Here is a 27,279-nt window from a genome sequence, read left to right as displayed (position 1 = left end):
GATCACCCCACACGTCTAGGGATGTGATCCAAGCCATGGGCACATCCTGACAGCTGCCATCAGAAACAGCAGGCTGCTGAGTGCAGCCCACGTCAACTAAGGCTGCTGACCACCTCAGAAGACTTAAAAATTAAAAACCCAAGACAATATATTTATGAATGAACATCTTAAAATGCAAAAACCCACCTCATTTAAAACACAGTGAGATCTCCAATGGGCACCTGAGAAATACCAAACCAGGCACGTGACCCGGTTTTCATTTAGACCTATATCCCCCACCCTCAGGGCTCAGAAGTTTAGTCACTTGACCGAGAATCAAAAGGAGTCATGATTCAAACTTAAGGTTCGTTTCATAATAGAAACAATGGAGACCCAAAAGGTGCGATCATTTTTTAAAGTCAGTAAACCCAGGTCTGATTCCCAGAGGTAGGCACTTTCCAATATACACCATTTTGCCCCTTTCCCCCCGCAGTCCAACCTCATTCTTTGAGTGGGGCAGAACACCCATGTCCAATCAAACCTTCAAAAGCAAAGGAAAATTTCAACTCATTAAATAAAACTAGCACTGACATCAGATCTGTAAGTTTATTTGCTCAATGTACGACAGCTACATAATGACTCACATTCATGATATTCCATCACTGAGGAAAACTGCTAAGAATGGTCCGTGTGTGAAATAATTCCTTAGAGAAACACGGAGTTGGAAAAATAATCACTGATTAGACCTTAAAAATAGTTCACTGCATAACATGACAAAAAGCACAAAGGCTCATTCAGAGAACATATTCGTTGTTCTCCTACACTGTAATAGTTATAATTTCACCATGACAAACACCAGACATTAAGATTAAGCTAACACTGGTGTTTCTTTTGCTTCCCCCCCACCCTTAAAAACAAAATATATAACTGCATGTCACTATAGCAACATCCAAAACAGATCAATTTGTTACGATCACTATTTGGTAGAGCAAACTTTACCCCCAAAAGGAAAAATTAAATTAAAAAAACTTTAAAAAATTTGAAGACTTAATTTTTTTTGTCATAGGAATACATAACACCTACAGTATAAGTTAATAAATTTCAAGCTACTGTATAGAAATACAACACTAGCATGCACAATATTGTATCAATAGAGTAATGGAGGAGTAATCATTTCACTGGAGAGACAGCATCATAGGCAAGTGCATTTCTTTAAAAATAAAGAAAAGAAAATAAACCATTCAAGCTGCTTAAATATCAAGTCTCCCATTCCCTCCTTCATTTTTAGCCCTCAGACATGGTTTTATCTTGCATTATTCTAAAAAGCAGCCAGAGCCAAAGCTAAAATTTAAAAGAAAAATAGGTTTTGTAATTCCAGTAAATCATTTCCAAATGCTACAAGGAAGGACACAGCACTGCTCACTGAACATGAAGATAAATTAAGGAAAACCCCATCAACCCCCCACCCCACCCCCGCAAATCTGTTCCCATCCGTGGCATTGACCTTAGGCCCCTGTTAGGGCACAGAAGCTATAAAGCTCTCTTCTGTTAGTTCTTCCGGTAGGTTTGGTTAGTTGGGACTTCCGCTCTAGCATATGGAGGGGGCCTTCTAAGGAAAGTCATGCTGGGTAACTGTGCCACATTACAGAGCATCGTCACACTCTTCTATCTTCACTGTCACCTGGATCCTGGTCAACACGTGCATTTCACAACTGGAAGCTCCATTTTCGTTTTAGCAAAAGCAACTGTCAGGTTTTCCTCAATTACTACTCATTCCTCTCCCTGCCTAAATAAAACAAACAAACAAGTCTGGTGTCATTACCTATCTCAGCAGTTCACAGTTACTGACTTTATAAAAAAGGCTGAATGCACATGCAACAGGTCGTGTGTTAAGACTTATCCAAAATGAGAACCAAGGACCTAAGGCTAACTGAAACAAACTTGTGGAAATAGCATCGTGGTTTCCTTCAATTCTAAAACGTGTACAGATGGCACAAATGAATTTCCAAATTCTATGCTTTCATTAAAAAGAAAAAAAATACATAGAAAAAGTTTTGGTCAAATAGGAGTTAAATATTTATTATCTGATAATGATTTTAGTTTATTTTCCTACAATGATTATTTGGGGAAGGAGTGTTTTCAGGGAGGAAAAACTGACACACGAGGCTCCTGAAACTGGACAGAATGTTTACGAATAGAGCTCTTCCTTTAGGATTTTTCTACCAGTAAGCTCCTAGCACCTGAATTTTCACACACTGCACCACAAACTTTCTCAAAACGACCGCCAACTTCTACAACCCAACAGCTTTTCAACCCACCCGAGTGCATGCCCTGGGCACAAGGTACAGTACGGAAGACTCAAGTGAGGAGTGAGACAGCAGTGCAGTCCCTGAGGAAGAAGCTATGGCGGCTGAAAAAAATCAGGATTTCTCTGGAAATATCAGCACAGTAAATGACATACAGACCTGAATTTTCTCTATTTTTGTGGTGTTTAACGTTTCTATTAAAGTGATTAATCATTTTTGTGGTGGATTTAAGTTAAGAAGAAAGAAGGACAAAAATCCCACAGCCATCTGCCAAGCACCTATTCAACAAAACCTAAAGTAGCTCTGATTCTCCTCAGGCAAGCCTTTTGGCCTAGGAGACAGATAACAGCAAAACCAACCTGGATGAGGCTGAATAAGGATGTAAAAGCCAAAATAAGAAAAACACACAATCACAATGGCTTGATGTCACATATGGCTGTTATGTAGAAATACTGTAAACTGCAATTTAGTGTTAATACTGTCAACTAATCAGAAACTTCTGAAAACTGGCAAGGCCTAAACCACAAGGATAAATATACCTTATGTTCTAAGTCTATCAGCTTGGGATTTTAACTATTCCATGTCTGGTAGAGTACACCCTGAAAAACAAAATGCACAGCTAAAACAGATGAGCTAGAAAGTACCCAGAACTTAAAAGACAAGAGCATATGTACATAAAAATCCTTACTGGAACCACAGAACTTATTGAATGAGGGCTATTCCGTTTAAGTTTTCTTTTCATCTTAAAACCCTATTTTCTAGCAATAAGTTAAATTAAGGACAGCTCCACTTGCATTAATCTACAGAACAGTCCATATGCCAGTGTGAGGCTGCTATTCCAATACCAGCACAGCTAGCCTGACTTTCCACTAGTGGTATTTTGGCAAAAATGTCAAAGAGGCGATCAAAGACAGGACAGGTCGTGGGTTTCTCCCTAGGAAGGTCATCGCTCCCTTTCCCTCCCCCACCCGACCCCCAACTCATGGGAAAAAAATAAAGACTGCAGTAGTAGCATCAGCGTGTGCTGCCAGTCCACCTGGGGGCCTTAATTGTTGCCTTCTCCACCGTCGTCGTCTTGCTGATCGCTTGTCCAGAGCGTGAGGTTGTCTCGGAGGAGCTGCATGATGAGCGTGGAGTCCTTGTAGGAGTCCTCGTTGAGAGTGTCGAGCTCAGCAATGGCGTCATCAAAAGCGGTCTTGGCCAAGTGGCAGGCTTGCTCTGGGGCGTTCTGGATCTCATAGTAGAAAACGGAGTAGTTAAGGGCCAGGCCTAATCTAATGGGGTGAGTGGGCTGCATGTGCTCCTTGCTAATCTCATGGGCTTCGCTGTAGGCCTTCTCAGATGACTCCACGACGGTCGCCCTCTTCTCTCCAGTGGCGACTTCAGCCAGGTAGCGGTAATAGTCCCCTTTCATCTTCAGATAAAACACTTTGCTCTCATACTGGGTCTCACTGCAATTTTTGATCAGGTAGTTATCCAGCAGGCTCAGCACATCCTGACATACGGCCTCCAATTCCTTCTCTATTTTTTCACGGTAAGCACGGACCATCTCTATCTTCTTCTCATTACCATCTGCAGATGTCTTCTGCTCAATGCTACTGATGACCCTCCAGGAAGAACGGCGTGCCCCAACTACATTCTTGTAGGCCACAGAGAGAAGGTTTCTTTCTTCATTGGACAGTGGCTCATTCAGCTCTGTCACCTATTAAGGAGGAAAGAATAAAGAGCTGTTATGGTACAGATGATGTCAGTTGGGTTAATCGTATCTTTATGCCACTAAAACACAAAGAGGTCTACCAGCTGATTAAAGTAATCAACAAACAGAAGTTGGGCTGTGTGGTTATATGGAAGAGGGATAGAGCGGGAAGGAGCAACAAAGAAGGGAAAAACCTGCGACTGGCTCAATGGTGCCTGAACCCCTGCTTTCTCCCTAGAGAAGGACACATAGGCTTATTATCACACAGCTGTTCCAGGAAAGAACTATCAAGTCTAACTCTTAGATGTAAAATCGAAATTTGATCTAAATTACAAAAGGTCAACAAGTCTCTCATGCAACATTACGTACGTACTGATCCTAAGGATTTTAAGTATAGATGGCTTATATATCTCATCAGTTTTTTTAAGAAAAAAGAATGACAGCTGCTTCCTAACCTTGCCCTGTCTACCAAACGTCGGTCCCATCCATTTTGGGTGAGAGTATCTTGCCTACCGGGTGAGAACATAGTCAGTCAACGTCAAGTTGACTTTTGAGAAACAAAGAAACTTTTCTTATGTTAAAATAATATAAATTACGAACGCCAGAAAGGAAGTCAAAATTGGGGGCACGGGATTGACTCTGATCACTGACATATTAGCAACTTGGGGAACATGTGTTTGTAGTGTCTGAATACAACAGCAATAAAATGGAGAGGTGAGCAAAGCACTTCCGAGCTGAGGTGGCCAACAGGAATTAATGCTTCTTTCACTTGTGCTAGAAGGTCTTCGTCGTCCCAAACACTAAGAGCCTTGAGGACACTAAAGCAATGGCACACCGATGTTGTGTATTTTTACGACTACCAGACAACTGCATATAACAAAGAAATTAAATCAAGTGACTAAAACTATTTAATTTATATTACCTGATTTCTGTGATGTCAGAGCCATACACCTCTAAGTGTCTAACAACCATATGAAACAGAAAATTTTACAAGGAGGAGTGACTGAGCTCTTACTTTTTTTCCTATTCTGAGGTCACATTTTTATTTGCCTGGTTAACTATCATATCTAGACTGGTACATACTAAGTCAACGGCATTATCAGAAACCCCAGATCATGAGCTCTTTCCTATGACTTACAACAGACTAGATGCTTTCCTCGCCTCATTCTCTCATGTACCTGCGCTCCAGTGGTAACATGTTAATTGCAAAAACCTTTCATACTTCTGCCCTTTGTTCTTCTGCCTCTGCCTAGAACAACTACCAGTGCTCCTGCCTGGAAAATACTTAGACAACTGTCAAGAACCAAGTTATACTCATGGCTTCTATGCAATCTTGCCCAGCTCTACTCCTCCCACCCCCAGTTAAACTGGCTACTCCCTGTTCCCTGTGTAGATCAACCACAGCACCCATGTAACACTGTATTACTCAGAGATGTGAAAGGTACTGGGATGTAATCCAAAAAGATAAGCTAAAGTATCTGGGGGGGGAAGGGCTGGGATTCCAAGAGACTTACCTGTGTATGGACCGTTTACATTTGGTATGTATTCCTCTTTTATCATGGAAGAGGTCGGGGTGGGAGAGGATTATACTTAAGGAAACTGGTTGTAAAATAGTTCCTCTCAGATACAATCAAATCAGAATGTAAACCATACTTATTAGTTCATATGCTTTGCTTGCTAATTCTCACAACATCCAGCAAATAACACACTCTCAAATTCCTAACTTTTTGAGTGGTTTTTCTGATGCTAACCTTTTACTATGCATTACTGATTCTCCACTCTACACTAGACAGCAACAGTAGCTCTGCCAGAGGTGGCCTAGGGGAAGCAGATGCAGAGTGGGGGAACAGGGCTCTGGTTCTACTGGACTTCAGAGCAGAAGGAAACCAGCACAGAGGTGCTTTTTACTCTCTGAGCGCCCCTCCACCCCCCCACCGTGGAAACACTGCTTCCCCTGAATAGGAGGCTTATCATCTCACATCCAATTTCCCATATATTTCTGGACTTTGGAGAAACTATTCCCAGCACTCAGCCACTGTCACTCCTGTCAATTTCTGACATATATGCAAATAACCCAGAAGACTGGGGCTTTCCAGTCCCACCATTTACTAAGTGACCTTGGGGACAAGCCATTTCATCTATCTGGGCCTCAGTTTGCATACAGATTTCTACCTCTTTCATAAGATTATAAGGGTGTATCAGATGAACGATAAAGTGCTCCCAACACAGTAAAGTGCTATAGAGATGTGAGCATTTACTTCTTTTATTCGGCCAAGTCATGCGCCTGCGGGATCTTAGTTCCCTGACCAGGTAGACTGAACCTGCGCCCTCGGCAGTGAAAGCCCGGAGTCCTAACCACTGGACTGCCAGGAAATTCCCTTGAGCAATTACTTTTGAGAACACCTTGAATAACGTCCCTTCACTTTAAGTCTCGCCATAGGAGGCCTCTGTATTCCTCACATCATCTCATTTATCTTCTGCTCAATGCTACTAATGTATAAGAGATATCAAGTATCTCTTCTCCATTTCATGCTATTCTCTAGTCCTTAGCTCCCTTACATCACTTCCTTTCCATAAACTTTAATATCATATAGCCTGGAATAACTCCCCAGACTGGCTTTCAAACAGGCTGAGAGGCCTCTGTAGGCCCGAGGCCCGCATACCATAGGACACCAGCCCATATTCACTGAATGAATGTGCAGATATTGAAGACTAGCCACCTCTAGAGTAACCTGATAACTGTCTCCAATGCAAGAAGCTGTGATGCCTAAGGCCACTGAGATCGGGTTCTGGCCTTTCCCCTAAATCATGCTATCCTTATTTCAAGAGCCAGCAACTATTTAAAGCTCAAATTACCTCACCAGTACTCTATACCGTTAGGTCTCCTGCTGCAAAAGTTGGGCTAAAGAGCCCAAAGGTAGCCATTTGCGCTTATGTAAAATTTGTCCAGTTGCCTCAGACAAGCTGGAACATGGAGGTTATGAAATGCCAACATCACCTTTAGATACAGTAACTCAACCACATTTGGGACATACCCAGATGTTCTCTGCCACTGAAAAACTATGTTAGAGGGGAAAACCTTTAATTCTAATAAAAAAGTCTGCTCAAAGGAACTAAGATTTCTCTAAAAACCTTAAATCAGAATTTTTAAAAAAATCCTTAATATCAAAATGATTGTATGAGAGATAATCTGTGATTTTTACATTAAAATAAAATAGAGATCCCAACCATCCTAGTTTCAAAAGTCAAGATAACTTTTTTTAAAAGGTCAAAAAAAGTATCCACATAGTGTTCACAAAAGGTTTAACCAAGATCGAATGCCTATTCAGTGTAGGAAGATGTGAGATATGTATCATTTGGGAAGCAAGGTAATGTCTTTCAAAACAGTCACTGAACTGTTTCTAAGAACGCAATACTTGTATATATGGTCCCCAAAATTTACTGTCATGGCTACTGGAAAATGTGGACAGTTTGTACATTCTCCAGTTTTATGTTCTGGTTAAAAATAAAATTAAGGGGCTTCCCTGGTGGCGCAGTGGTTGAGAGTCCGCCTGCTGATGCAGGGGACACGGGTTCGTGCCCCGGTCCGGGAAGATTCCACATGCCGTGGAGCGGCTGGGCCCGTGAGCCATGGCCGCTGAGCCTGCGCGTCCGGAGCCTGTGCTCCGCAATGGGAGAGGCCACAACAGTGAGAGGCCTGCGTACCGCAAAAAAAAAATAAATAAATAAAAATAAATAAATAAAATTAAGGTTTCTCTTCTCAACTCCTATGATACTAGCTCAAGTTCAAATTTCTTTCAGTGAGTTCGAGAGAGCTGTTAGCAAAAAGGTTAGAAAAATCTGTTATTCTCACCAACAGTTTAAGAAATAAAACTCCCCAAATCCCAGCTGCTAAGGCATCAGATATTAATTAGTTATCAACTGTTGTCCCCTAAGAGTTGATGAGGAGAGAAATCTTCTCTACCTAAGATGAACAACCCATGAGATTCTTGGAAAGCTATTTAGATAACTTTCTGACCCTGTGGTCTTGGAGCACCAAGTCATTCACAATTCTTCAACTTACCTATGGAGAACCTTAAATTGTAATGAGTGCAACTTCAAATGTTTAAACTCCTTAAATGAAACTTGAATTAAGCTTACTTTACTTAAAATGTATTTCTATCAAGCCGAATCTTGTACAATAACTTATGATGGTGAGTAAGACGCCTTGACTTAAGGAAAGCTGAAAATCTCCACAAAGAACTTACATTCTGTTCACATCCAAATAAGATAGGAGGGATGAACAGGCAGAAAAAAGGATTCTTAGGGCAGTGAAACTATTCTGTACAATACTCTAATGGTGGATACATGTCATTACACACTTGTAAAAATGCACAGTATGTACAATACCAAGACCCCAATGTAAATGATGGACTTGAATACTAATGGTGAGTCAGTGTAGGTCCATTGATGGTAACCAGCATACTACGCTGGGATGCTGACAGTGGGGAGGGGCAGGGGGGCATACAGGACCTCTGTGCTTTCCTCCGTGAACCTAAAACTGCTCTAAAAAATAGTCTATTAAAAAAATGAGTTAGCAGACACCAGGTATAACATTTGGCCCCATGAAGCATTTTTGGTCCTAGGAGTGATATCACCTGAAAGAGCCAAGAGACCATAAAAAGGGTAAATGCAGTGACTGCTATATATGAACACCCTACACCAAAAAGAAAAACGTGACAAGGTGCAAAATCAGTCTCAGTGTCCATGTAATGGACAGTTATCTATATACTGTGCAGGCAGCAGAATAACCCACTGCAAGTAAATGTGACACTGTTCTGCTTGCACAAAATTAGTCATGTATTCTAGAGATGACCTGCTAAATCTCAAATTAAAATTTCTGAAAATAATCTGAAGTCATGTCTTGCACACGTGGGCAAAATGCCTCAAACTTGAAGTACAGTCTGTACAAAAAAGAGTTAACACAACAGCCTTGAGACTACTATCTTTAGAAAGGTCTGCTTGCAAAGTTGACCCTTGGCTAGCATCTGAGAACTAAGATTTTGGAAGGGTTCCCACCATCCACGACTAAGAATGGCTCACTGTCCCTAAAATGTTTGTCCAAACAATGTGGTTTATGCTAAACACCTGTTTTCCTTCTAGGAGTCTTGAATTTGGTTTGTGCTAGGCAGAAAGTGCCTTTGTGAGCATCCCTCAATGGATGAGGGGCAGGGAGGGTGGGAGGGAGGCTCAAGAGGGAGGGGATATGGGGATACATGTATGCATATGGCTGACTCACTCCGTTGTACAACAGAAACTAACACAGTAGTGTGAAGCAATTATACTCCAATAAAGATCTATTAAAAAAATACCAATAAACATTTTAAACATCAAAAAAACAAAACGAAACGAAAAAACCCTTGGGTACTGAGTCTCTAATGAGATTCCCAGCAGACATTTCACACACGCAATCTGTGTGAGTCCCCTGAGAGAAGACTCTGGAAAATCTGCACCTGGTCACTCTGGTCTTCGCCCCAAGCACCTTTTCCCTCTGTTGATTTAGCTTTGCATCCTTTCACTGTAATAAATCATAGCCAAGAGCACAGCTATATGCTGAGTCCTGGCAGATCACTGAACATGGGGGTAAGTCTTGGGGACCCTCAACACATATTCAAACTCTGCCTGGAAAGCTCATCAGATGGCCTTTTAGAAGCCAGCAGAGGGACTTCCCTGGTGGCGCAGTGGTTAAGAATCCGCCTGCCAATGCAGGGGACACGGGTTCAAGCCCTGGTCCGGGAAGATCCCACATGCCACAGAGCAACTAAGCCTGTGTGCCACAACTACTGAGCCTGTGCTCTAGAGCCCGCGAGCCACAACTACTGAGCCCTCGTGCCACAACTACTGAAGCCTGTGCGCCTAGAGCCCGTGCTCTGCAACAAGAGAAGCCACGGCAATGAGAAGCCCGCGCACTACAACGAAGGATAGCCCCCGCTCGCCACAACTAGAGAAAGCCCGCGTGCAGCAACAAAGACCCAATGCAGCCAAAAATAAATAAATTTAAAAAAAAAAAGCCTACACAAAAATTTACCAATTTAAAATAAATAAATAAAAGCCAGTAGCAATGACCCTGGATAAAAACTGTGAAGGGAAACATTCCAGGAAGAGGAACATCCTAGAAGAAAAATGAAACTTCCATGGCATATTCAGGGCCAAGCTCAAGGTCTCATGGATGAGAGGAGAGCTTCCTGAGAACCTGGGCTTTTCTGACAGCCACCAAATCCTATGTTCTTTTCACAACTACCCTAACAAGGTGGACATTATACGTTACAGGTGTGATGCGGAGAAATCAACGGACTTTTTCCCAAAAATCACACTGCTAACACACAGCAGGGCAGGGACACAAACTCGGGTCCTCTGGTTTCCAATCCTGTGCTCTTTCTCCCACCTTGAGTCTCTGAAGATGTAAACCTTGCAACATGTCACAGAGAAAGGACTAGTTTCTCTAATAGAGCCTGTACCTTGTTTTACTGCGCTTCACAGATACTGCAGTTTTTTACAAACTGAAGGCTTGTGGCAACCCTGTGTTGTCAGACTGATGGCTAGCAATTTTTAGCAATGAAGTACTTTTTAATTAAGATATGTACTTTTCTACAAGGACGTACTGTATGGCACAGGGAACTATACTCAATATCTTATAATAACCTGAAAAAAATATATATGTATAATTGAATCACTTTGCTGTACACTTGAAACTAACACAACATTGTAAATTAACTAAACTCCAATAAAAAAATATGTACTTTAAGACATGCTATTGCAGGGAATTCCCTGGTGGTCCAATGGTCAGAACTCCGTGCTTTCACTGCCAAGCGTCCAGGTTTAATCCCTGGTTGGGGAACTAAGATCCCACAAGCCTCACAGCGGCACAGCCAAACAAAAACAAAAACACCTTCCTAAAAGGAATTTAAGACCAATCAGTAATAGAAAAGTGAGCAAAAGGAATGGACAATTGAAAAAGAAAAAGGAAAATATAAGTAGAGTACTCAAATTCATTCACTTTATAAATGCTAATTTTTCTCCAATCAGACTGGCAAAACTTAAACTTTGATGACTCACTGTGAAGGCTGATACTGTGGATAAACAGGCACTCTCATCCATTGTTGGAAACCGTAAATTAGTACAAACTTTATGGAGGGCAATTGGGAACAGCTATCAGAATTACAAATACTAAGAAAACTTCTGACTCTGCCATTCCACTTCTAGAAACTGATTCACTGCCATCATCTGTAGCAGCTAAAGTCTGGAACCACCTAAATGGTCCTCGATGGAAGTCTGGCTAGATTATGAAACATCCACACAACAGAGTTCTAGGTAGCCATTAAAAAGGAATTTGTATGCTCTTACTGTATTTCTAGAAGGGTCTGAAAAGAGAGTGGCTGGGAGGCAGTCAAGGTTGAGGAGGTTGAATTTTGACCTGTTACCAGTAGTACCTATTCAAACAAACCCTCTCCATAACTTACCGAGTTAATCACACCCACGATTAAAGTTTAAAGTCAATTTTGAAAACCAAGTTTTCAAAAAAAGCTCAAAGCCAGCAGTTTTATGTAAACAAGTTTACTCATGTAAATAACTCAAACCCACACCTGCTGCTTTGTGCTCACCACCTCGCTTCTACCAAGAATACCTTAAAAAGCAAAAAAACCCAAAACTTAGTTGCATAAAAATCTTTCATTATATCTTTATACAGATTAGGGCTGATATATGAAATACATACTATAGATTTCAGCCCTGTTTCATTGAATTACTAATTCTAACATTTTTCCAGTTTACTCCCTACCTAATTTTATGGTTTCCAAATATCACTTGTCCTTTCCCGTGCTTAGATTTCTTATACTGTATCACATCTACTGCAAGGACAAGGACAATATTAATAATGCTTATAATGTGCATCTTTGTTTCATTTTGAATTTAATGGAATACGTCCAGTGTTTCATTCTTAAATACCAACTCTTTGTTTCAAAGATACTTCTATCATGTTAAGAAGTATTCATCTATTCCGTATTTTTCTAAATAACTTTTGTAGTATCAAAAATGAGATCTTCACTAAAATTATAATACCTCCTTGGTCCTCCAGATAACCCTTTATGATTTAGTACTGTTATTTCCATTTTAGAGTTTAGAAAATTAAGGCTCAGAGCCAAAGAATGGAATGCAAATCTCACGGCTCAAAATCCCATATGCTTTCCACTATATGACTGGTTCTTAACCAAGGAGGAGCTTTTTGTAAAACACTCTCCCTAGCGCCCTAACCTTCAAAGATTCAGTATTGCATGGGATCCACACACGTCTATTTCTCCAGGTTAAGAACTGCAGGACAATGTTCCTCAAAATGTTGAGTTACCACGTGACTCAGCAATTCCACTCCTAGGTATATACAAAAGAAATGAAAACATGAGACCCACACAAAAACTTGCACACAAATGTTCCCAGCAGCATTAGTTAAAACAGCCAAAAAGTGGAAACAATCCAAATGTCAACAGATGAAAAGATAAGTTAAATGTAGCATTATCCATACAATGGAATATTATTCAGGCATAAAAAGGAATGAAGTTCTGATACATGGTACCACATGGATGACAATAAAAATATTAGGCTAGTGAAAGAAGCCTATCACCAATGACCACATATTATGATTCCAGTTACATGAAATGTCCCAAGCAGGCAAATCTATAAAAACAGAAAATAGATTAGTGGTTGCTTAGAGCTCTTTTTGTTGGGGGGGGGGGTAGGCAGGGCAGAGGGCAGTGACAGCTTGCTAATGGTACAGGGTTTCTTCTGGGGAGGTGACAATGTTCTGTATTTAGATACTAGTGATGGTTACAAAACTCTGAACACACTAAAAACCAGTGAACTGTACACTTCAAATGGGTGAATTGTATGGTATGTGAACTGTATCTCAATAAAACTGCTGCACTATGCCATAGTCTCTACAGCACTTTCACACATGTCAATAATTAATTAGCTTATTTGACAAGTTCAGAATTCCAAATACTTCATAACATGTGGACTGTTACAAAGAAAACCCACTATAATACAGCATGAACCTCTACCTCTTATTTAATCCTCCTCTTGCGCTTTCAAATAAACTACGTAGTTTGACATAGGTTAATATTTCTCAATAGCCTCGCCAAAAATGAGAACGAGAGCGTTATCTCTATTGCTCAGATATAGTTAAGCAAACCTGAAAAGGGATAAGAATTTTACATTCCCTACCATGGGTATTCTTCATTATGAAGCAATTCAATTCTGCCACTATGGGGGAAAAAGGCAGGAGAGAAATATACTAAAATAACAACTTCTCAAATTACAGACAATCCACACACAAACCCAAAGCTGTGCTCCCCTCCCTCTTGCAGACCCTGCTGGGTGCTCTTCCAACCCTCTACTTGGACACCTGGGAGAATTCTGCCTAAATCCACCTTTAGAAGAGTAACATCAGAAGTACCTGACTTGAAGATAAAGCTAAGTTTATCTCCTCTAAAACTGCCAGTCGCTAGCCTTAAGAATTTTATTTCTTGGAGCCAGAATCACTTCTTCAAACAGATAGTCCTCATACCCCTAGGTCTTCTCTACTTAACTGTTTCTATGATCTAGATACAACTCCCCTCATCATCCTGACTCTTTCCCCCCAAATTTGCCAGTACTCTTGTCAGTACTCGTCAGTCTGCTATTTAGAATACACCACTTCACACTTTAGCCGGGCTATTTTCTGAATTCAGCACAAATGAACTAACATTTATAACGCTAGTTTTACCATAGATCTGCTTTTTTTTGGGGGGGAGGGGGGCAGGGGGAAGAAGGTAAATAAGCTGGTGTATTTGAAAATGCTGTATAACCTATGGTACAGTGCATTTTAAAAGCAGCTCTATTTAGATATTATCTAGCAGGCAGAGGCCAGGCATGCTGGTGAACATCCTACAATGCACAGGTCAGCCACATACAAGAGCAAAGAATAATTTGGCCCAAATATCAATAGAGCCCTGCTTCAAGTCATCAATACCCAGACCCAGGTCTCGCAGTCTTCCTCATATTACACACTCCTCTGCTATCATGCTTTTCCAACCACCTAAAACGCACTTCCAGAACTATGAAGAAAAATTCTCTATATGTCATCTTTTAAGCCCTAATTCAAATACTACACTTACTTCCTGAAGCCTGAAAATTCCTCAGGCAGAACTAACTACTGCTTACTCTGTGTGTAACTTTCACCTTGCAGTTATTATACTGCTTATATCTAATGCCTGTAGTTTAACTGTATACCTTTCTTTCTCCTAAAAGGACTAAAGTCCTTAAGGGCAGGTAGCACACTTCACTCAGCAGTGAATCAACCACAGTACCTAAACTGTCACTTCCAAATGTTTAAGTGACATGAATCTACATAGGCTGTATCCAGCCCAGACTGTTTGCATAAATGGTCCTAATAACTCCCTCCAACCCTGTGTATATCTCCTTCCTTTTAAATGATTTCGCAGCTCCTTCCATCAAGAACTTCCATCAAGAACTACATTTCCGCAACTCTATAATCTGAACTTGATCATGAGACTTGCTTTGGCTAGTAGAACATTAGCAAGTATGAGGTAAGCAAAGGCCTGAAAAGTGCTTGTGAATCAGGACTCGCTGCTGGGAACCTTCCCCAGGCAAAGAAGCCTGGGTTAACCTGGAGATGAGAGGCCTTTACCTCTTCATAGTTATTCCGGCCCCACAGGAGCAAGTCTAGACCCAAACTACCTGGCCAGTATAAAGAACTGTGATAAACAAGAAATATTTGCTTTAGGTAGTTTGATACAAACAAAAACTTAACGAATATTAAGATGGCTATTGTTAAGTGCCACCTGCATCAAATGTAACGAACAGTTGAATTTTAGGGTCAAGGTACAGGACCTGAAGCAAAAACAAGGCCACTTCATTAGCCGAGATTCCACCCATTGCTCCAGTCTGATCTCACTTTTCAACAACCGGGACAAATGCCAAAGCTCTGCAGCTCACCATTTAACCTCACAAATCAGGAAATAGATATACTATGCTCTAGCACTCCCTTGGCTAGCAGTCAAATAGCCCTATTCTAAAAATCAGTTAACTGGAGCCTCAACTAAGGAGCCCGCCTGGCACAACTAAGACCTGGTGCAACCAAATAAATAAATATTTTTAAAAAATAAAAATTAGTTAAATCAAAATTAGTTATGCAGGTTCTTATACAAGCCCATACTGACTCCCTCACAATCTTCTCTTTCATGCCTTTTCTGTGCTTCTAAAATTTCTCCTAGAATCAATGTCATGTTCACTTTCTTTGAGATTGTTTACCTGTATCCAGACCTCTGCCCCTACCTCCTTATCCAAGGCTACTCCCTCAAATTAATTCTGAACAACAGTTCAGTTATCTCATCGATTCTGACAACTTATCCCCAAACACACCTTTAACCTCACTCACCACCATTCATTTTTTTAATTTTTATTTTATATTGGAGTATAGTTGATTTACAATGCTGTGTTAGTTCCAGGCGTACAGCAAAGTGACTCAGACATACACATGTATCCATTCTCTGCAGTCTCTTCCCATACAGGTTATTACAGGATATTGAGTAGGTCCTTGTTGATTATTTTATGTAATGTGCATACGTTAATCCCAAACTCCTAATTTATCCCCCCGCCCCACCCCCAACCATTCACTTTTAAAATCAAACTCCTGCGAGTTCCTGGGCAGTCCACTGGTTAGGACACGGCGATTTCACTGGTCAGGGAACTAAGAGGTGCGGCCAAGATAAATAAATAAATATTTTAAATAAATAAAGCAAAAAGAAATAAACAAAATTAAAAAATAAAAAATTTTTTAAAAAGGGGAGTTCCCTTGTGGTCTAGTGGTTAGGACTTGGAGCTTTCACTGCCGTGGCCTGGGTTCAACCCCTGGTTGGGGAACTGAGGTCCTGCAAGCTGTGCGGCACGGCCAAAACAAGTAAAAAATAATAAAACCAAACGCCTACCTACCCTTCAATGTTACCAGTCCTCACTTCCACCTACTAGACTCGCTCTTGAGCCCTCTCCTTTTTTCTCAGCCCCTTTCCTTTAGGTTTTATTTCCTCCTTGTAAGGTTCATCAAGATCCATCAAATTCAATTATTTTTGCATTAATATCAACATTCCTATGCCTTGTCCTTCTGCTACACCATCTCTAAACACCCAAATTCTCCATCAATAGAGCCACCCAGCCTGCTTTCAACTCTTATACCCAAAATATGGTGCGGGGTAGGGGAGAGGGAGAGACCAAAAAAAACTAGATTGTAATCACTACAAATTAAGGCTTTTTAACCTCAGCAGGGCCCTTAGCACTCACTGCCTGGCAACCCTTGCTCACTACTGCCTCTTCAAAGGAAAGTGACCAAAGGCCTTTACTTGACAAACAACTTGCCCCTACCATTGCCGCCTCCTCCCTGTATGCAAACAAGATGCTCCTTCCCTCTCAAGATATTCCCATCAGTCACTCTCTTTCCTGTACTTTCCCATTAACACGTAGTCCAAGTTGAGGTTTAAAATAAACAATGCCGGGGCTTCCCTGGTGGCTCAGTGGTTGGGAGTCTGCCTGCCGATGCAGGGGACGTGGGTTCGTGCCCTGGTCCGGGAGGATCCCGCGTGCCGCGGAGCGGCTGAGCCCGTGAGCCGTGGCCACTAAGCCTGCGCGTCCGGAGCCAGCGGGGGAGGCCACAGCAGTGGGAGGCCCGCGTACCGCAGAAAAAATAAAATAAAATAAACGATGCCTTTTAATCACATCTGTTTCCTTCAAAATCAAGTTTCTGAAAATTAGCCTATACTTGTTACCATTTCTTCACCTTTCATTCACTCCTCACCCCATTACCACTGTCATCAACTGTCTTCCTACCTCACATATCCCATGTTCTCTTATGTCTTAATCTTAATTCGTAAGGGATCTATAACACTGCGGACTAATCCCCCTTTCTTGACACTCTTGTCCACTGTTAGCTTTCTTTCTTGGTTTTCTATCACCATCTACTTAGTCTTTTCTTCCTCGTTCCAGTCACTACTGAAGTGGGATTCCCCAGGGTTCACTTTGACTTCAGCTCTCAATTTTGCCTAGGTGACCTTATTATGCCTGGTAGGAGACTCCCACTAGAATGTTAGTTCTGTGAGGGCAGGGGATATTATATCCTCCAGGTCTGAGACTAGAACCTGGCCGTTAGTGGTTCCTAAATAAATATTTATTTACTTAATGAATAATAAGTAACACTGAGTGCTTAACCTGTGCCAGGCCCTGTTTTAAGAGCTTTTCATGAATTAACTTGTAGCCATGATGCTTCCATTTACCGCCACTTAAATGTTTCCTCAAACACAGCATGCCGGCAACTGACTTGATCTTCCCCATCATTTCTCCTTCCTCCTCCTCCCATCTCCAGCCATCAAATTCTCTCTCTCAAATCTGCCGTCACTGTCCATGTCCTGGTCCTCATACCTTCAGAGCAGACCCTGCAATACTAATCAGTCTTGTCCCTCTGCCGCACTGTCCTCCTCTTCAACTTCCACACTGCTGCCAAGGTTCTCTCCAAACCAAAAACCGGACAATGATCCTCTTCTGCCTGAAACCCTTCAATGACTCTCCAAAGCCTAAGAAAAAAACCCAAACTCCACAAGGCCCTTCATGAACTGGCTCCTGCCCCTATTTACCTCTCTGGACTCATTTCCTAACATTCTCTCAGCGCAACCAGTAGTGACTGGATCAATCATGCAACAGATTCTGCTCCCTGTATATTCTGCAACTAAACAATGCTATTCCCTCTGCCTGGACACTCCTTCCTCCAGCCTTTCCCCTCCCCTCAATATCCACCCCTCACTGCTCTGCTATCATTTCTCTAGGAAATCTCCCCTGATGCTCAGGGTGACTTCAGTGTCCTGATACCACAGCACTGGTTTGACCTTCACTTTCTGTGTGTGGAATGTTCCCACAGACGTTCAATAATCCCCTCACAACTCTACCTTCCCTGTGTGAATTCTGGATCAGTACCATTCACTTCTTCCACTGCCTAGAACATCTACAAAATATTCAAGTTAACGTTCTTTTCTTCCTTTGATCTTCACTTAAATCCCCTCAAAACATGTTTCCACATTCCAGTTTGTGAATTCCACACAAGCCCATATTATCTTTGATGTACAAAATAGTCACAGCTTCCTCCCATTTCTTTCAAGTGAGGTATACTCTTCCATTCAGTTTGAGTAGCATCCTTTCACTTCTTGGCCATACCTGTAAGACTCCAATGGCAAAAGCATGGTACTTACCTCCTTATGCTAAAAACTGCAAGTTCTCCTTTGTTAAATGGTATTTAAAACAAACTACAATCATGGGACCAAATATTTTCTAGAAGAAAGACTACACTCATATTGAGTATTTCATCTTAGGGCTGTCCTAAAGAAGTTTGTTCTGTATTAAAAACCTGGATTACGTAACAACCCTCTCAAGCACAACCAAATGGGAAAACATTACATATACAGCAGTTTGAAGGAATTTCAAAGCTTCTGCAAACAATGGAACATTGACTAAAATTAATGAAAACAGATCACTGAGACAATAGCTAAAAGATTACCAGTATCCATGTATACACTTCACCTTTGACTCCTTTTTGAAAACTAAAAAACCTTTTAAAAGAGGCCGAGATTTAGGAAAAATACTTTTAACTCAAGCCTTACTAAGCAAATTACTTAAACATTTCCACCTGTAAAATGGGACCATCACTTTATAAAACTGTTGTGAAATTAAATGGGAAAAGTATAGAAAGATGCTTCCCAAGTGACAGTTAACAACTATATTGCAGTATTTTAATCTGAGAGTGTGGAACTTAAAATTTTGTCTTCCAGGCTTCCCTGGTGGCGCAGTGGTTGAGAATCTGCCTGCCGATGCAGGGGACGTGGGTTCGTGCCCCGGTCCGGGAAGATCCCACATGCCGTGGAGCGGCTGGGCCCGTGAGCCATGGCCACTGAGCCTGCGCGTCCGGAGCCTGCGCTCCGCGGCGGGAGGGGCCACAACAGTGAGAGGCCCGCGTACCCCCCCCCAAAAAATCTTGTCTTCCCAAAAATATTATAGTCAGTGCAGAAGTCTATAGAACAGATGTGAAAAAAGTCATACCCAAAAGTACACTAGGTTTTCCACTGTGTAGTGGAACTCATCAACATTTCAGGGTAATGCTATGCCGTAACAGCTTAGTAAATTATAGTACTGACGTGATTTTCACAACAGATGTAAACACTTGCTAAAAAGATAGTCTTAATCATCCTTCATTAAAAAATATATGTATTTATACAGCCAGCCAGATTATGAAGAGAAAAACATGATCAAAATGCAAGAGTACCATAAATCCAAAATAAGAACTAGCTATAATTCAGTGTTTTTGAGAATCTATATGCTAGACAGAGTTCTAAATAAGTAATGTTAATAGAAATATATTTTATGCAATTTTGAAGTTCAATTCATTACTATAGCTGTTTGAAGTTTACCATGTTGTTTTCTCTTCCTCAATAAATGGTTCCAAAAATCTAGCCTTTTTCTGCAGGACCTTCGAATGGTAAAAAAATAAAACAGCTGTATACTCACCTATATTACTGATATCAATAAACTAGTCAACTCCATACTTCTGAGCATGGAATTCAAACCGGGCCCAGACAGCTAGTGTATGTACGTATCTATCTACCTACCTACCTACCTACTCATACCTACAACCAGTACCATGATAACTTTAAGGCAAAAATGATTTTTTAAAAATGCTTGGCAAGCAACAAAACCAAACAAAAGCAAAACTTGTTTATCCACATCGCCCTCAACAAATCAATTGGGTTTTAGCACTTCTATCAGATTGGTGATAAAAGCCAGAACTGACAAAAGATATCAGCCTTTGTTGTCCCTTTCCCAAAAAAGGCAGTAAGAAACAGTCCAGTAATGATAAAACCCTTCTCTAAACCTACCTGACACAGCACCACCTTTCCTCTCCCCACTCGTGACCCATCCAGCCTTTCCTCCTCCTCATGAGCAAAGGCTGATGGGAAGCAGCACTTGGATGTCAACTGAGAGAAACACTCCTCTTAAAATCGAGGAAAAAATTATCTGCCACCTGGATTATATGCCTTAAGCAAGAAACTACACTTTGAGGTTGCCAAATCTGAATATAAAGAGATCTTGCTGGTAATTGGAACATTTGTGGGAAATAAGGCGTAATTTTAGGTCAATAAAAAACCATCTTGCAAGACGGTAAATACCAAGGGGACCAGAACAGTAGTAAAGTATATAAATAGAAGATTGGCCAATATGCTGACAAACGGTGAAACTGGTTATATGGAGTTATATCATGCTATTATCTTTATTTTGCATATACTCGAAAGTTACCGTATTAGTTTTTTTTTTTTTTTTTTAATTTTTAAAAAAGGTACTCATTCCAACCACAAGAAAGCAGAAGAGAGGCTTGCCACAAATAAGCTTGCAGTTAAACTTTCCCCTGTTTCAACCTCATTTTCTCTTTCTGGAGCAGAAAGGGCAATAGGGTATCCTTGAACTTTGAACCATGTGTATGTACTATCTATCCAAACAAGTACATCTTCCAAAACTTTTGAGATACATACCAGTGCTAGTGATGGTTTCAAGTTCCTTAAAAATTCTTAGCAATTCTTTCAAAAATTCCACTTTGGGGTCTCTGTCCTAATATACAATCTGTGTTGAAAGCTTTAGCCACAAAGATATTCATGGCAATATTATTTATAAATTTGGAAACGGCCTAAATGCTAAATAGAAATTAAATTATGACACACCCACAAGACTGTTCAGCCACTGAAAATACTGATAACAGAAGAAAATATCCTTGAAATATCAAGGGGAAAAAGCAAGGTGCAAAACCCTGTAGAAAGACATGATGGAAATATCCCTGCATAGGGAACTATTATGGTGATACTTGTCATTTTTCTAGCGTCCTAAAGGCCAGACATTTTTGTCATCAGTGGTCTGTCCCACTGATAACAGCCTTCCAAAAACCAGAGTCCCTTAGAAGATCAGAGCACCCCCAAATCAAGATATTCTAAAATTTTTCTTCCCTACTCACTTGTCCCCACCAGCTTTCCTTGTCTGCGGAATGCTGTTCTTACCCTATCTTGTTATTTCTCCTTATCCTCACGCACTGGGTCATTTTCAAACTACTAGAAAAAAAATATAGTGTCTGGGCTTCCCTGGTGGCGCAGTGGTTGGGAGTCTGCCTGCCGATGCAGGGGACACGGATTCGTGCCCCAGTCCGGGAAGATCCCACATGCCACGGAGCGGCTGGGCCCGTGAGCCATGGCCGCTGAGCCTGTGCTCCGCAACGGGAGAGGCCACAACAGTGAGAGGCCCGCGTACCGTTAAAAAAAAATAATAAAAATATATATATATATATATATAGTCTCAACTTTAAGTCTCTATTTTTACTACACAGATGTAGTTAGAAAGACCAGAGGTGAGTCATATGTGAAGAGTGGAGTATGATTTGAAAATAACATCTATCCACCGGGTCTAGCCATGCCAGGCAGGCCCTCATTTAAGAATGTCCTGGCAGGAATATGGGATTGTTTGCATGGCGACTATCCATCCTGGGCTTCTGCTGCAAAGACATACTCATTCACTATTTCATGTTAGACCCATACAAAAGGAGCATTGTGTTGAACTGAATAGCACTGAATTGAAACAATTCAGTCAAAAATATTTTAAGCTTATTTCCACATCCTTAAAGTACTGGCACCATAGGCAACTTTGTTTCCTAGATCTTGGTTATTTGAATACGGTAGCTTAAGTGCCATATTAATAACTCCTTTCAGAAAGCTAAAGAAGTTTTAAATGATCTCTCTTCAAAACAAACCTTCTTTTTCAAAGCCTTCCTCTTGTTATCTCTTAGCCTTCTCTCACTTCTCACACCACCACAGCTGCTCTTCATACTCGGCGGTGGGGGAGGGTGGATGAGGGATTCCTCTCGCACTACTGTCATTACATGTTCAGCTGCCCACTGTCGTCACTGTCATATCCCCAGCTCTGGCACCCCTGTTCTAGCAACAGAATTATTAAGAGGGAAAAGCTGACACTACACCTGGGTCCTACTCACCAAGTTTGGCTTTACATCTCTCCAAAAATGAGGTATCGTTTCAAAGATTAAAAGGATAAGACCAATGAGTTTATTTGGAATTTTTAAAAAATGTCATATTAAAAATCTACATATGTAAGAACACTCTCATTTCTATCTACTTATTCACAACGCAACTAATGCTATGCACCACATTATTCAACTTAGGTAAAGAAAAATCGACCTCCGTGGGACCCTCTTACAAGTGATGTGCTGATGAACATTTGGTTTAGACTTCACGAGTTTTTAAAAGGAAGAAAAAAAAAGACTGATGCAAAGTCTTACAAGATTTACAAATTTTTATTGTTTCTGCAAAATCATGGAACCAAATAAATTTAACCATTTATCTTAAAATTAAAGCTTTCTTTTGGGAATTTTTGTTGATCACTTTTCATGTAACTGTTTTTTTATGACTCAAATTCATAAATTAGTAAAATCAAAATTTCAAGTGCCAGTCTAAAGCAAGATAACATGGTGTGGGACTAAACCAAAATGACAGGTGATACCTAAAATGGAATGCGGGGAAGACAGCAGAAAAATGATTATGACAGGAAAGGCCATAAGGCAGCTCATGTTGATAGCCTTGATAGCCTAGAAAGGCAACAAATACAGGTTCCCTATAATTACAGTCTCGAATATCTGGTCAAGCTCTAACAAACAGAGCTTAGAAAATAAGACAAAAGACAATGGTTTATATGTGATTTTTTTCCCTTTGACTGTTAAACATATAAAGTGGTCTTTGCTTCTTTTTTTCCACATCTCATGGAATCTGGTAGGAACACGAAAGAATCAGATGCCCTGCCAGATAAAACTGTTAGGGCTGGTGATACTGGAGACAAGAAGTTGTTCCTGGCAGCCTCAGAAACACCAAAACAATGTATTTAACATCTTATTTACGAGAAGCCCATGCTTGAATAGCTCACCACTCTCAGCACTGCAGGAACCCGGGCCGCACAGCAGGGCAAGCGTGTCTAACAAAGTCAGTCTTGGGGTGGAAAATGAGTGATGATAAGAACACCAGCCAAATTCCTATAATCTCCAAATAGTTAATAGTTTGCTCCGATTTCAGGTAAATTGTTCTTATTCATTTGTGTGAGCAACGTATAGTTTTTAAGCTCTGTAACTTTTTAAATGGAAATACAAATCTAGCCAAAATAAGTCCCCTTTTCAATTTATGCTGAACGGTTCGGATGTTAGAAAACAAAGAGAAAGGGATACTGATTACCACTGGCTGTGAGCCCTGCACTATTGACACATTCCTGAATCAGTAATGTGCTGAAATCCAGCCAGCTATAGCCAGACCATCATCACTTTTTAAAAATATCATTTTCCTATTTTTTCTAGAGGTGATGGCTGCACATCATTGTGAATGTACTGAATGCTACTGAATTGTACACTTGAAAGTGGTCAGTTTATGTTGTGACTTTTACCTCAATAAAAACAAAATCATTTCCTCCACTTTTTAATAATTTAGAGTTTGGTTTAATAAATAAATAAGCCTTCCTCCAAGTACTAGGGGATGAAATCCTCCCTAGGGTCTGCAGTTAATCCAAAGAACCGTAATGAGGATGCACATTCAGCAACATCTTTTATCTTAATCCAAAAGATACACATGAAATTGTTTAAATAATTAGAAAAGGCACTTAAGAGTCATTTCAGTTACTGTGAAGGTTAACATAAAAAGCAAACTGTCATCTGTATTCTTTCCACCCCAAAGAGAACAACTGAAACCACATGACTTTATAATAATGGCTGGCAGAACTCCACTTCTGAAGAGTCTAATCATTACTCCATTAGTGATAATGGCTATTGATCTAGCCTCCTGGAAGAGCTAGTAGGAAAAACAGAATATTTAACATTGTAAAACCTTTTTAAGTATATCGATTCCACCACGAAGACTTTTTTATATAATTAAGATAGCCTTTTGCCACTAATGCCCCCCAACACACCCGAGTTAAATTGCTTAACCCAGTAACTTCAACAAAGTTACTAGCCCAGAACCTTTTCTGCCCGCCCTCCCCCACCCCCGGAAAGTACCAGTAGCCTACTTAGAATATTAACTTCTCAAGAGGCTATTAAAATCCAAAGGACAAGTCAGCATTGTCTAACAAGTAGGAAACATCTAGGTGTTTGCTCTTTTTAGATATAAGCCTACACATGTGTCTTAAAAGACTAAACTTCCTTCTTTCCTCCTTTCCAGAATACACCATTTTACCTCTATCCTGGTCACCCACCTACAACTATCACAGGTCCTAACTCTTTACTACTAGGGTAACTTCATCAGATGCAAATAACTTTAATCACGCTAGCATCTGGATGACTTCAGCCTTAGAAGAGAACTCAAGTGGTAGAACTGAGTATTTTCTTTGTATCTTCCTGTATTTTCCAAATTCTCTGATGAGATGATCTTTATAAACAAAGGAAGAAACAAAGTTTTATAAATAGTTACCTTTTCTTAAACACCTACTATATTTTTTATTTAATCCTAACAACTTTGTCAAGCAGGTGTTGACCCATTTTACAGATGAGGAAAATGCAGATCAGAGGTAAGCCTAATTCCTCAAAATCATGGTAAACAGATTTGGAAAAGGTCTGCTATATTTTATAAACTGTTTTTTCCTGCACACTCAGTTAAGGAGCAGAAACATAAACACAGCAAAAGAGAACTTTTCCAAATCCCAAGGTAAATTGTTCTGTAAGGGATTCTCATTCCCTAACGTTTACTGAAAATGCCCCAGCAGGAAGTCATAATTTTTTTAAGGTTTTTATTAAAACCTGCCGAGTTAATAATTTGCAATAAACCCATGTATACAGCTCATCCCTGCACTATGAGCATAAAACATATTCTTGTTTAAAACTTCTATCTTTATTCCTTCATTGCCCAATTTTAACAAATGTTTAAAACCACGACTGTATCTTATAAACTTTTGAGAAAACTACAAATACGCAGGTGAACAGGCATAGCCAGACATCCCTGATTTGCACGTCTAAGGATAAATGAAATTCTTATTTGGAGGACCAATTCTCATCCGGTGGAAGACAAAATGCTCAATTCCACCTGGCTTATCTGCTAATTTCTGCATTACCTTGGACAAATGCCATCTGCATACTCCCTACCAACCCATTAGGTGCATTGCAGCCTCTGTGTCATTGTGTGTGACATCACTGGGTTGCTATGGATATAGGAGCGAGGTCACTCGCTTTCCTGTGAAACTAGAAATATGGAAAAATTAGAAGAGTCTAAGTAATGTGAACTAAAGATACTGATATCTGCTAAAGTGCAACTTACATCATTTGAGCTTTAAGGACAGCAACTGTGGCAATAATATTAATACAGCAGTACTCCAAATGTCAGAATCAATTCTCTTCCTTAATGAGATAAAAATCTTCTTTGTTAATGTATCTGGCTTAAATACACAGGCATCAGCATTGTCGTCTTCTGTGAACCAGTAAAGTTATTCAAGAATTAATCTGCAATACCTATACTGCTTCATTAAAGAGGTTTAACAGGCAAGGTACACTCCTCCATCCGCGGCACACTGGAGATGCGTTTTAAAACCTTTGTTACATAAGGCAGGAAGTTAGATATGAAAATAGTGGGAGACCGAAATCATTAGATAATTTTACGTTTCATTTAATAATGCTCAATACTTCCCCAATCCTCTAATATCAAACTGGTTGACCACCCATTAGGTGAATATAGTGTTACTGACAAAATGGTGCAATACAAGCAGGAATCTGCAAAATGCGACAACTGGAGATCAGTATTCTCTTTTCATCAGCATTGAGGATGAGCTAGTTTTTTTTTTTTTAAGCTTCAGATGCATCTAACAAAACAAATTAAAAAAAAAAAAAAGAAGACTTTTTCCCCTTTAAAATAACTCCTCCCAGCCTCCACCCAGTCTAGGCTCTCTGCAATACGACAAATGCAGAATCTTCTGGAATGACTTGATACTGCCTCCCACCACCGCTTTGTTTGCAATATCAGATCAGAGAATATTTTTTCAACTTATAGGAATTTCGACAAATGTGTGCCTATATTTAAAAAAGAAACAGCATATATCACAAACTGAACTAGTCAGCTAAATTCACAACCTTTGTTTTAAAGACAATACCAACACTTTTCAATACGAAAGCCGTAGGAAAACAAGGAGATGACATATTGAGAACAATCAATGAAAACGCTAGCGAGACAAACGTGCCCCCTTCCTAAAAGCAAGAGGACTTGCTTTGGGGCATGCAGAAAGAGGAGCCTTTTGTTAAGAAAAACGTGAGCAAGGAGGTTTCGATTTTGCATCTTGGAGCCCAGGTTTTCAGGACAGCCTACATTTTTCCCGGGGAGGTCCTAAAGGATCTGTCTGGAGAGGCAGTGGGAAGATTTGGGGAGGGGGGGAGTATCAGAAAACCGGGAGACCTGCTGAGTGAATGGGAAAGGCGCCGCCCAGACATCAGGGAGAAAAGAGGAACCGCATCCATGCGGTCCCCCGCCCCCACACGGCCAGGCTGGGAGGAGGGGAAGTGGGGCACAAAGGATGCGCACGGCCCCTGCTCAGGTCCCCAGCAGACCCGGAGGCGCAGCGGCCAGAGACCCCGCTCCCGAGACCAGCCCTCCAAGACCCCGCCCCAGCGCGGGCGCGTGGGGAGGGCCGAGGCGGCAGCGCCGCCGGCCCTGGGGAATGCTCGGGGAGAGGCCGCGTCACACCCGGTCCTCAGCGCTCTCAGGACCCTCCCCAGCCCCCTCTGGGGCGGCCAACCTGCAGGAGCGACGGGCGACTAGTCCCCAAGTCGACCCCGCGAAAGCCCGCGTCTGCGAAGGGGCTGGGGCGAGGCGGCGGGGGGGGGGGAGGAGAAACTCACGTTCTTCATGGCCGCGGCCATGTCGTCGTAGCGCTCCGCCTGCTCCGCCAGCCGGGCTTTCTGCACCAGTTGCTCGCGGTCCACCATCTTCACGGGCTGGGTCGGGCCGGGCGAGGAGACCAGGGCGGCCTGAAGGGCTCGGAGGGCGGCTGCGGGCGCGGCTGGAGCCCGTGTGCCGGAAGGACCGACCCACGAAGCGAGGGGCTGAGGCGACGGCGCGAAGGCTGCGGCTCGAGCTGCGACCGCGGGACCGGGCGCGAGGTGGCTGCGGCTGCTGT

General features: G+C 41.3%; 1 protein-coding gene across 1 annotated transcript; it reads right to left on the bottom strand.

Annotated features, from left to right (window-relative positions):
- Positions 1-566: 566 nt before the first annotated feature.
- YWHAG (tyrosine 3-monooxygenase/tryptophan 5-monooxygenase activation protein gamma) lies at positions 567-27,279 on the bottom strand. Its single transcript, XM_027126105.1, has 2 exons — positions 27,002-27,279; positions 567-3,987 (listed from the first exon to the last, which is right to left on the bottom strand). Exons 1-2 carry the CDS (start codon positions 27,086-27,088, stop codon positions 3,331-3,333), a joined length of 744 nt encoding a protein of 247 aa, XP_026981906.1. The 5' UTR covers positions 27,089-27,279; the 3' UTR covers positions 567-3,330.

The sequence above is a fragment of the Aethalodelphis obliquidens genome, unplaced genomic scaffold (genome assembly GCF_003676395.1).
Source record: "Aethalodelphis obliquidens isolate GAN/ISIS:26980383/991018 unplaced genomic scaffold, ASM367639v1 scaffold30, whole genome shotgun sequence".
Taxonomy (NCBI): Eukaryota; Metazoa; Chordata; class Mammalia; order Artiodactyla; family Delphinidae; genus Aethalodelphis; species Aethalodelphis obliquidens.
This window is presented reverse-complemented; position numbering and strand designations above follow the sequence as displayed.

Coding starts and splice junctions, on each gene's coding strand:
- YWHAG (XM_027126105.1), bottom strand. CDS start 27,088: ATGGTGGACCGCGAGCAACTGGTGCAGAAAGCCCGGCTGGCGGAGCAG. Junction 3,988..27,001: donor TGGCCGCGGCCATGAAGAAC/GTGAGTTTCTCC, acceptor CCTCCTTAATAG/GTGACAGAGCTGAATGAGCC.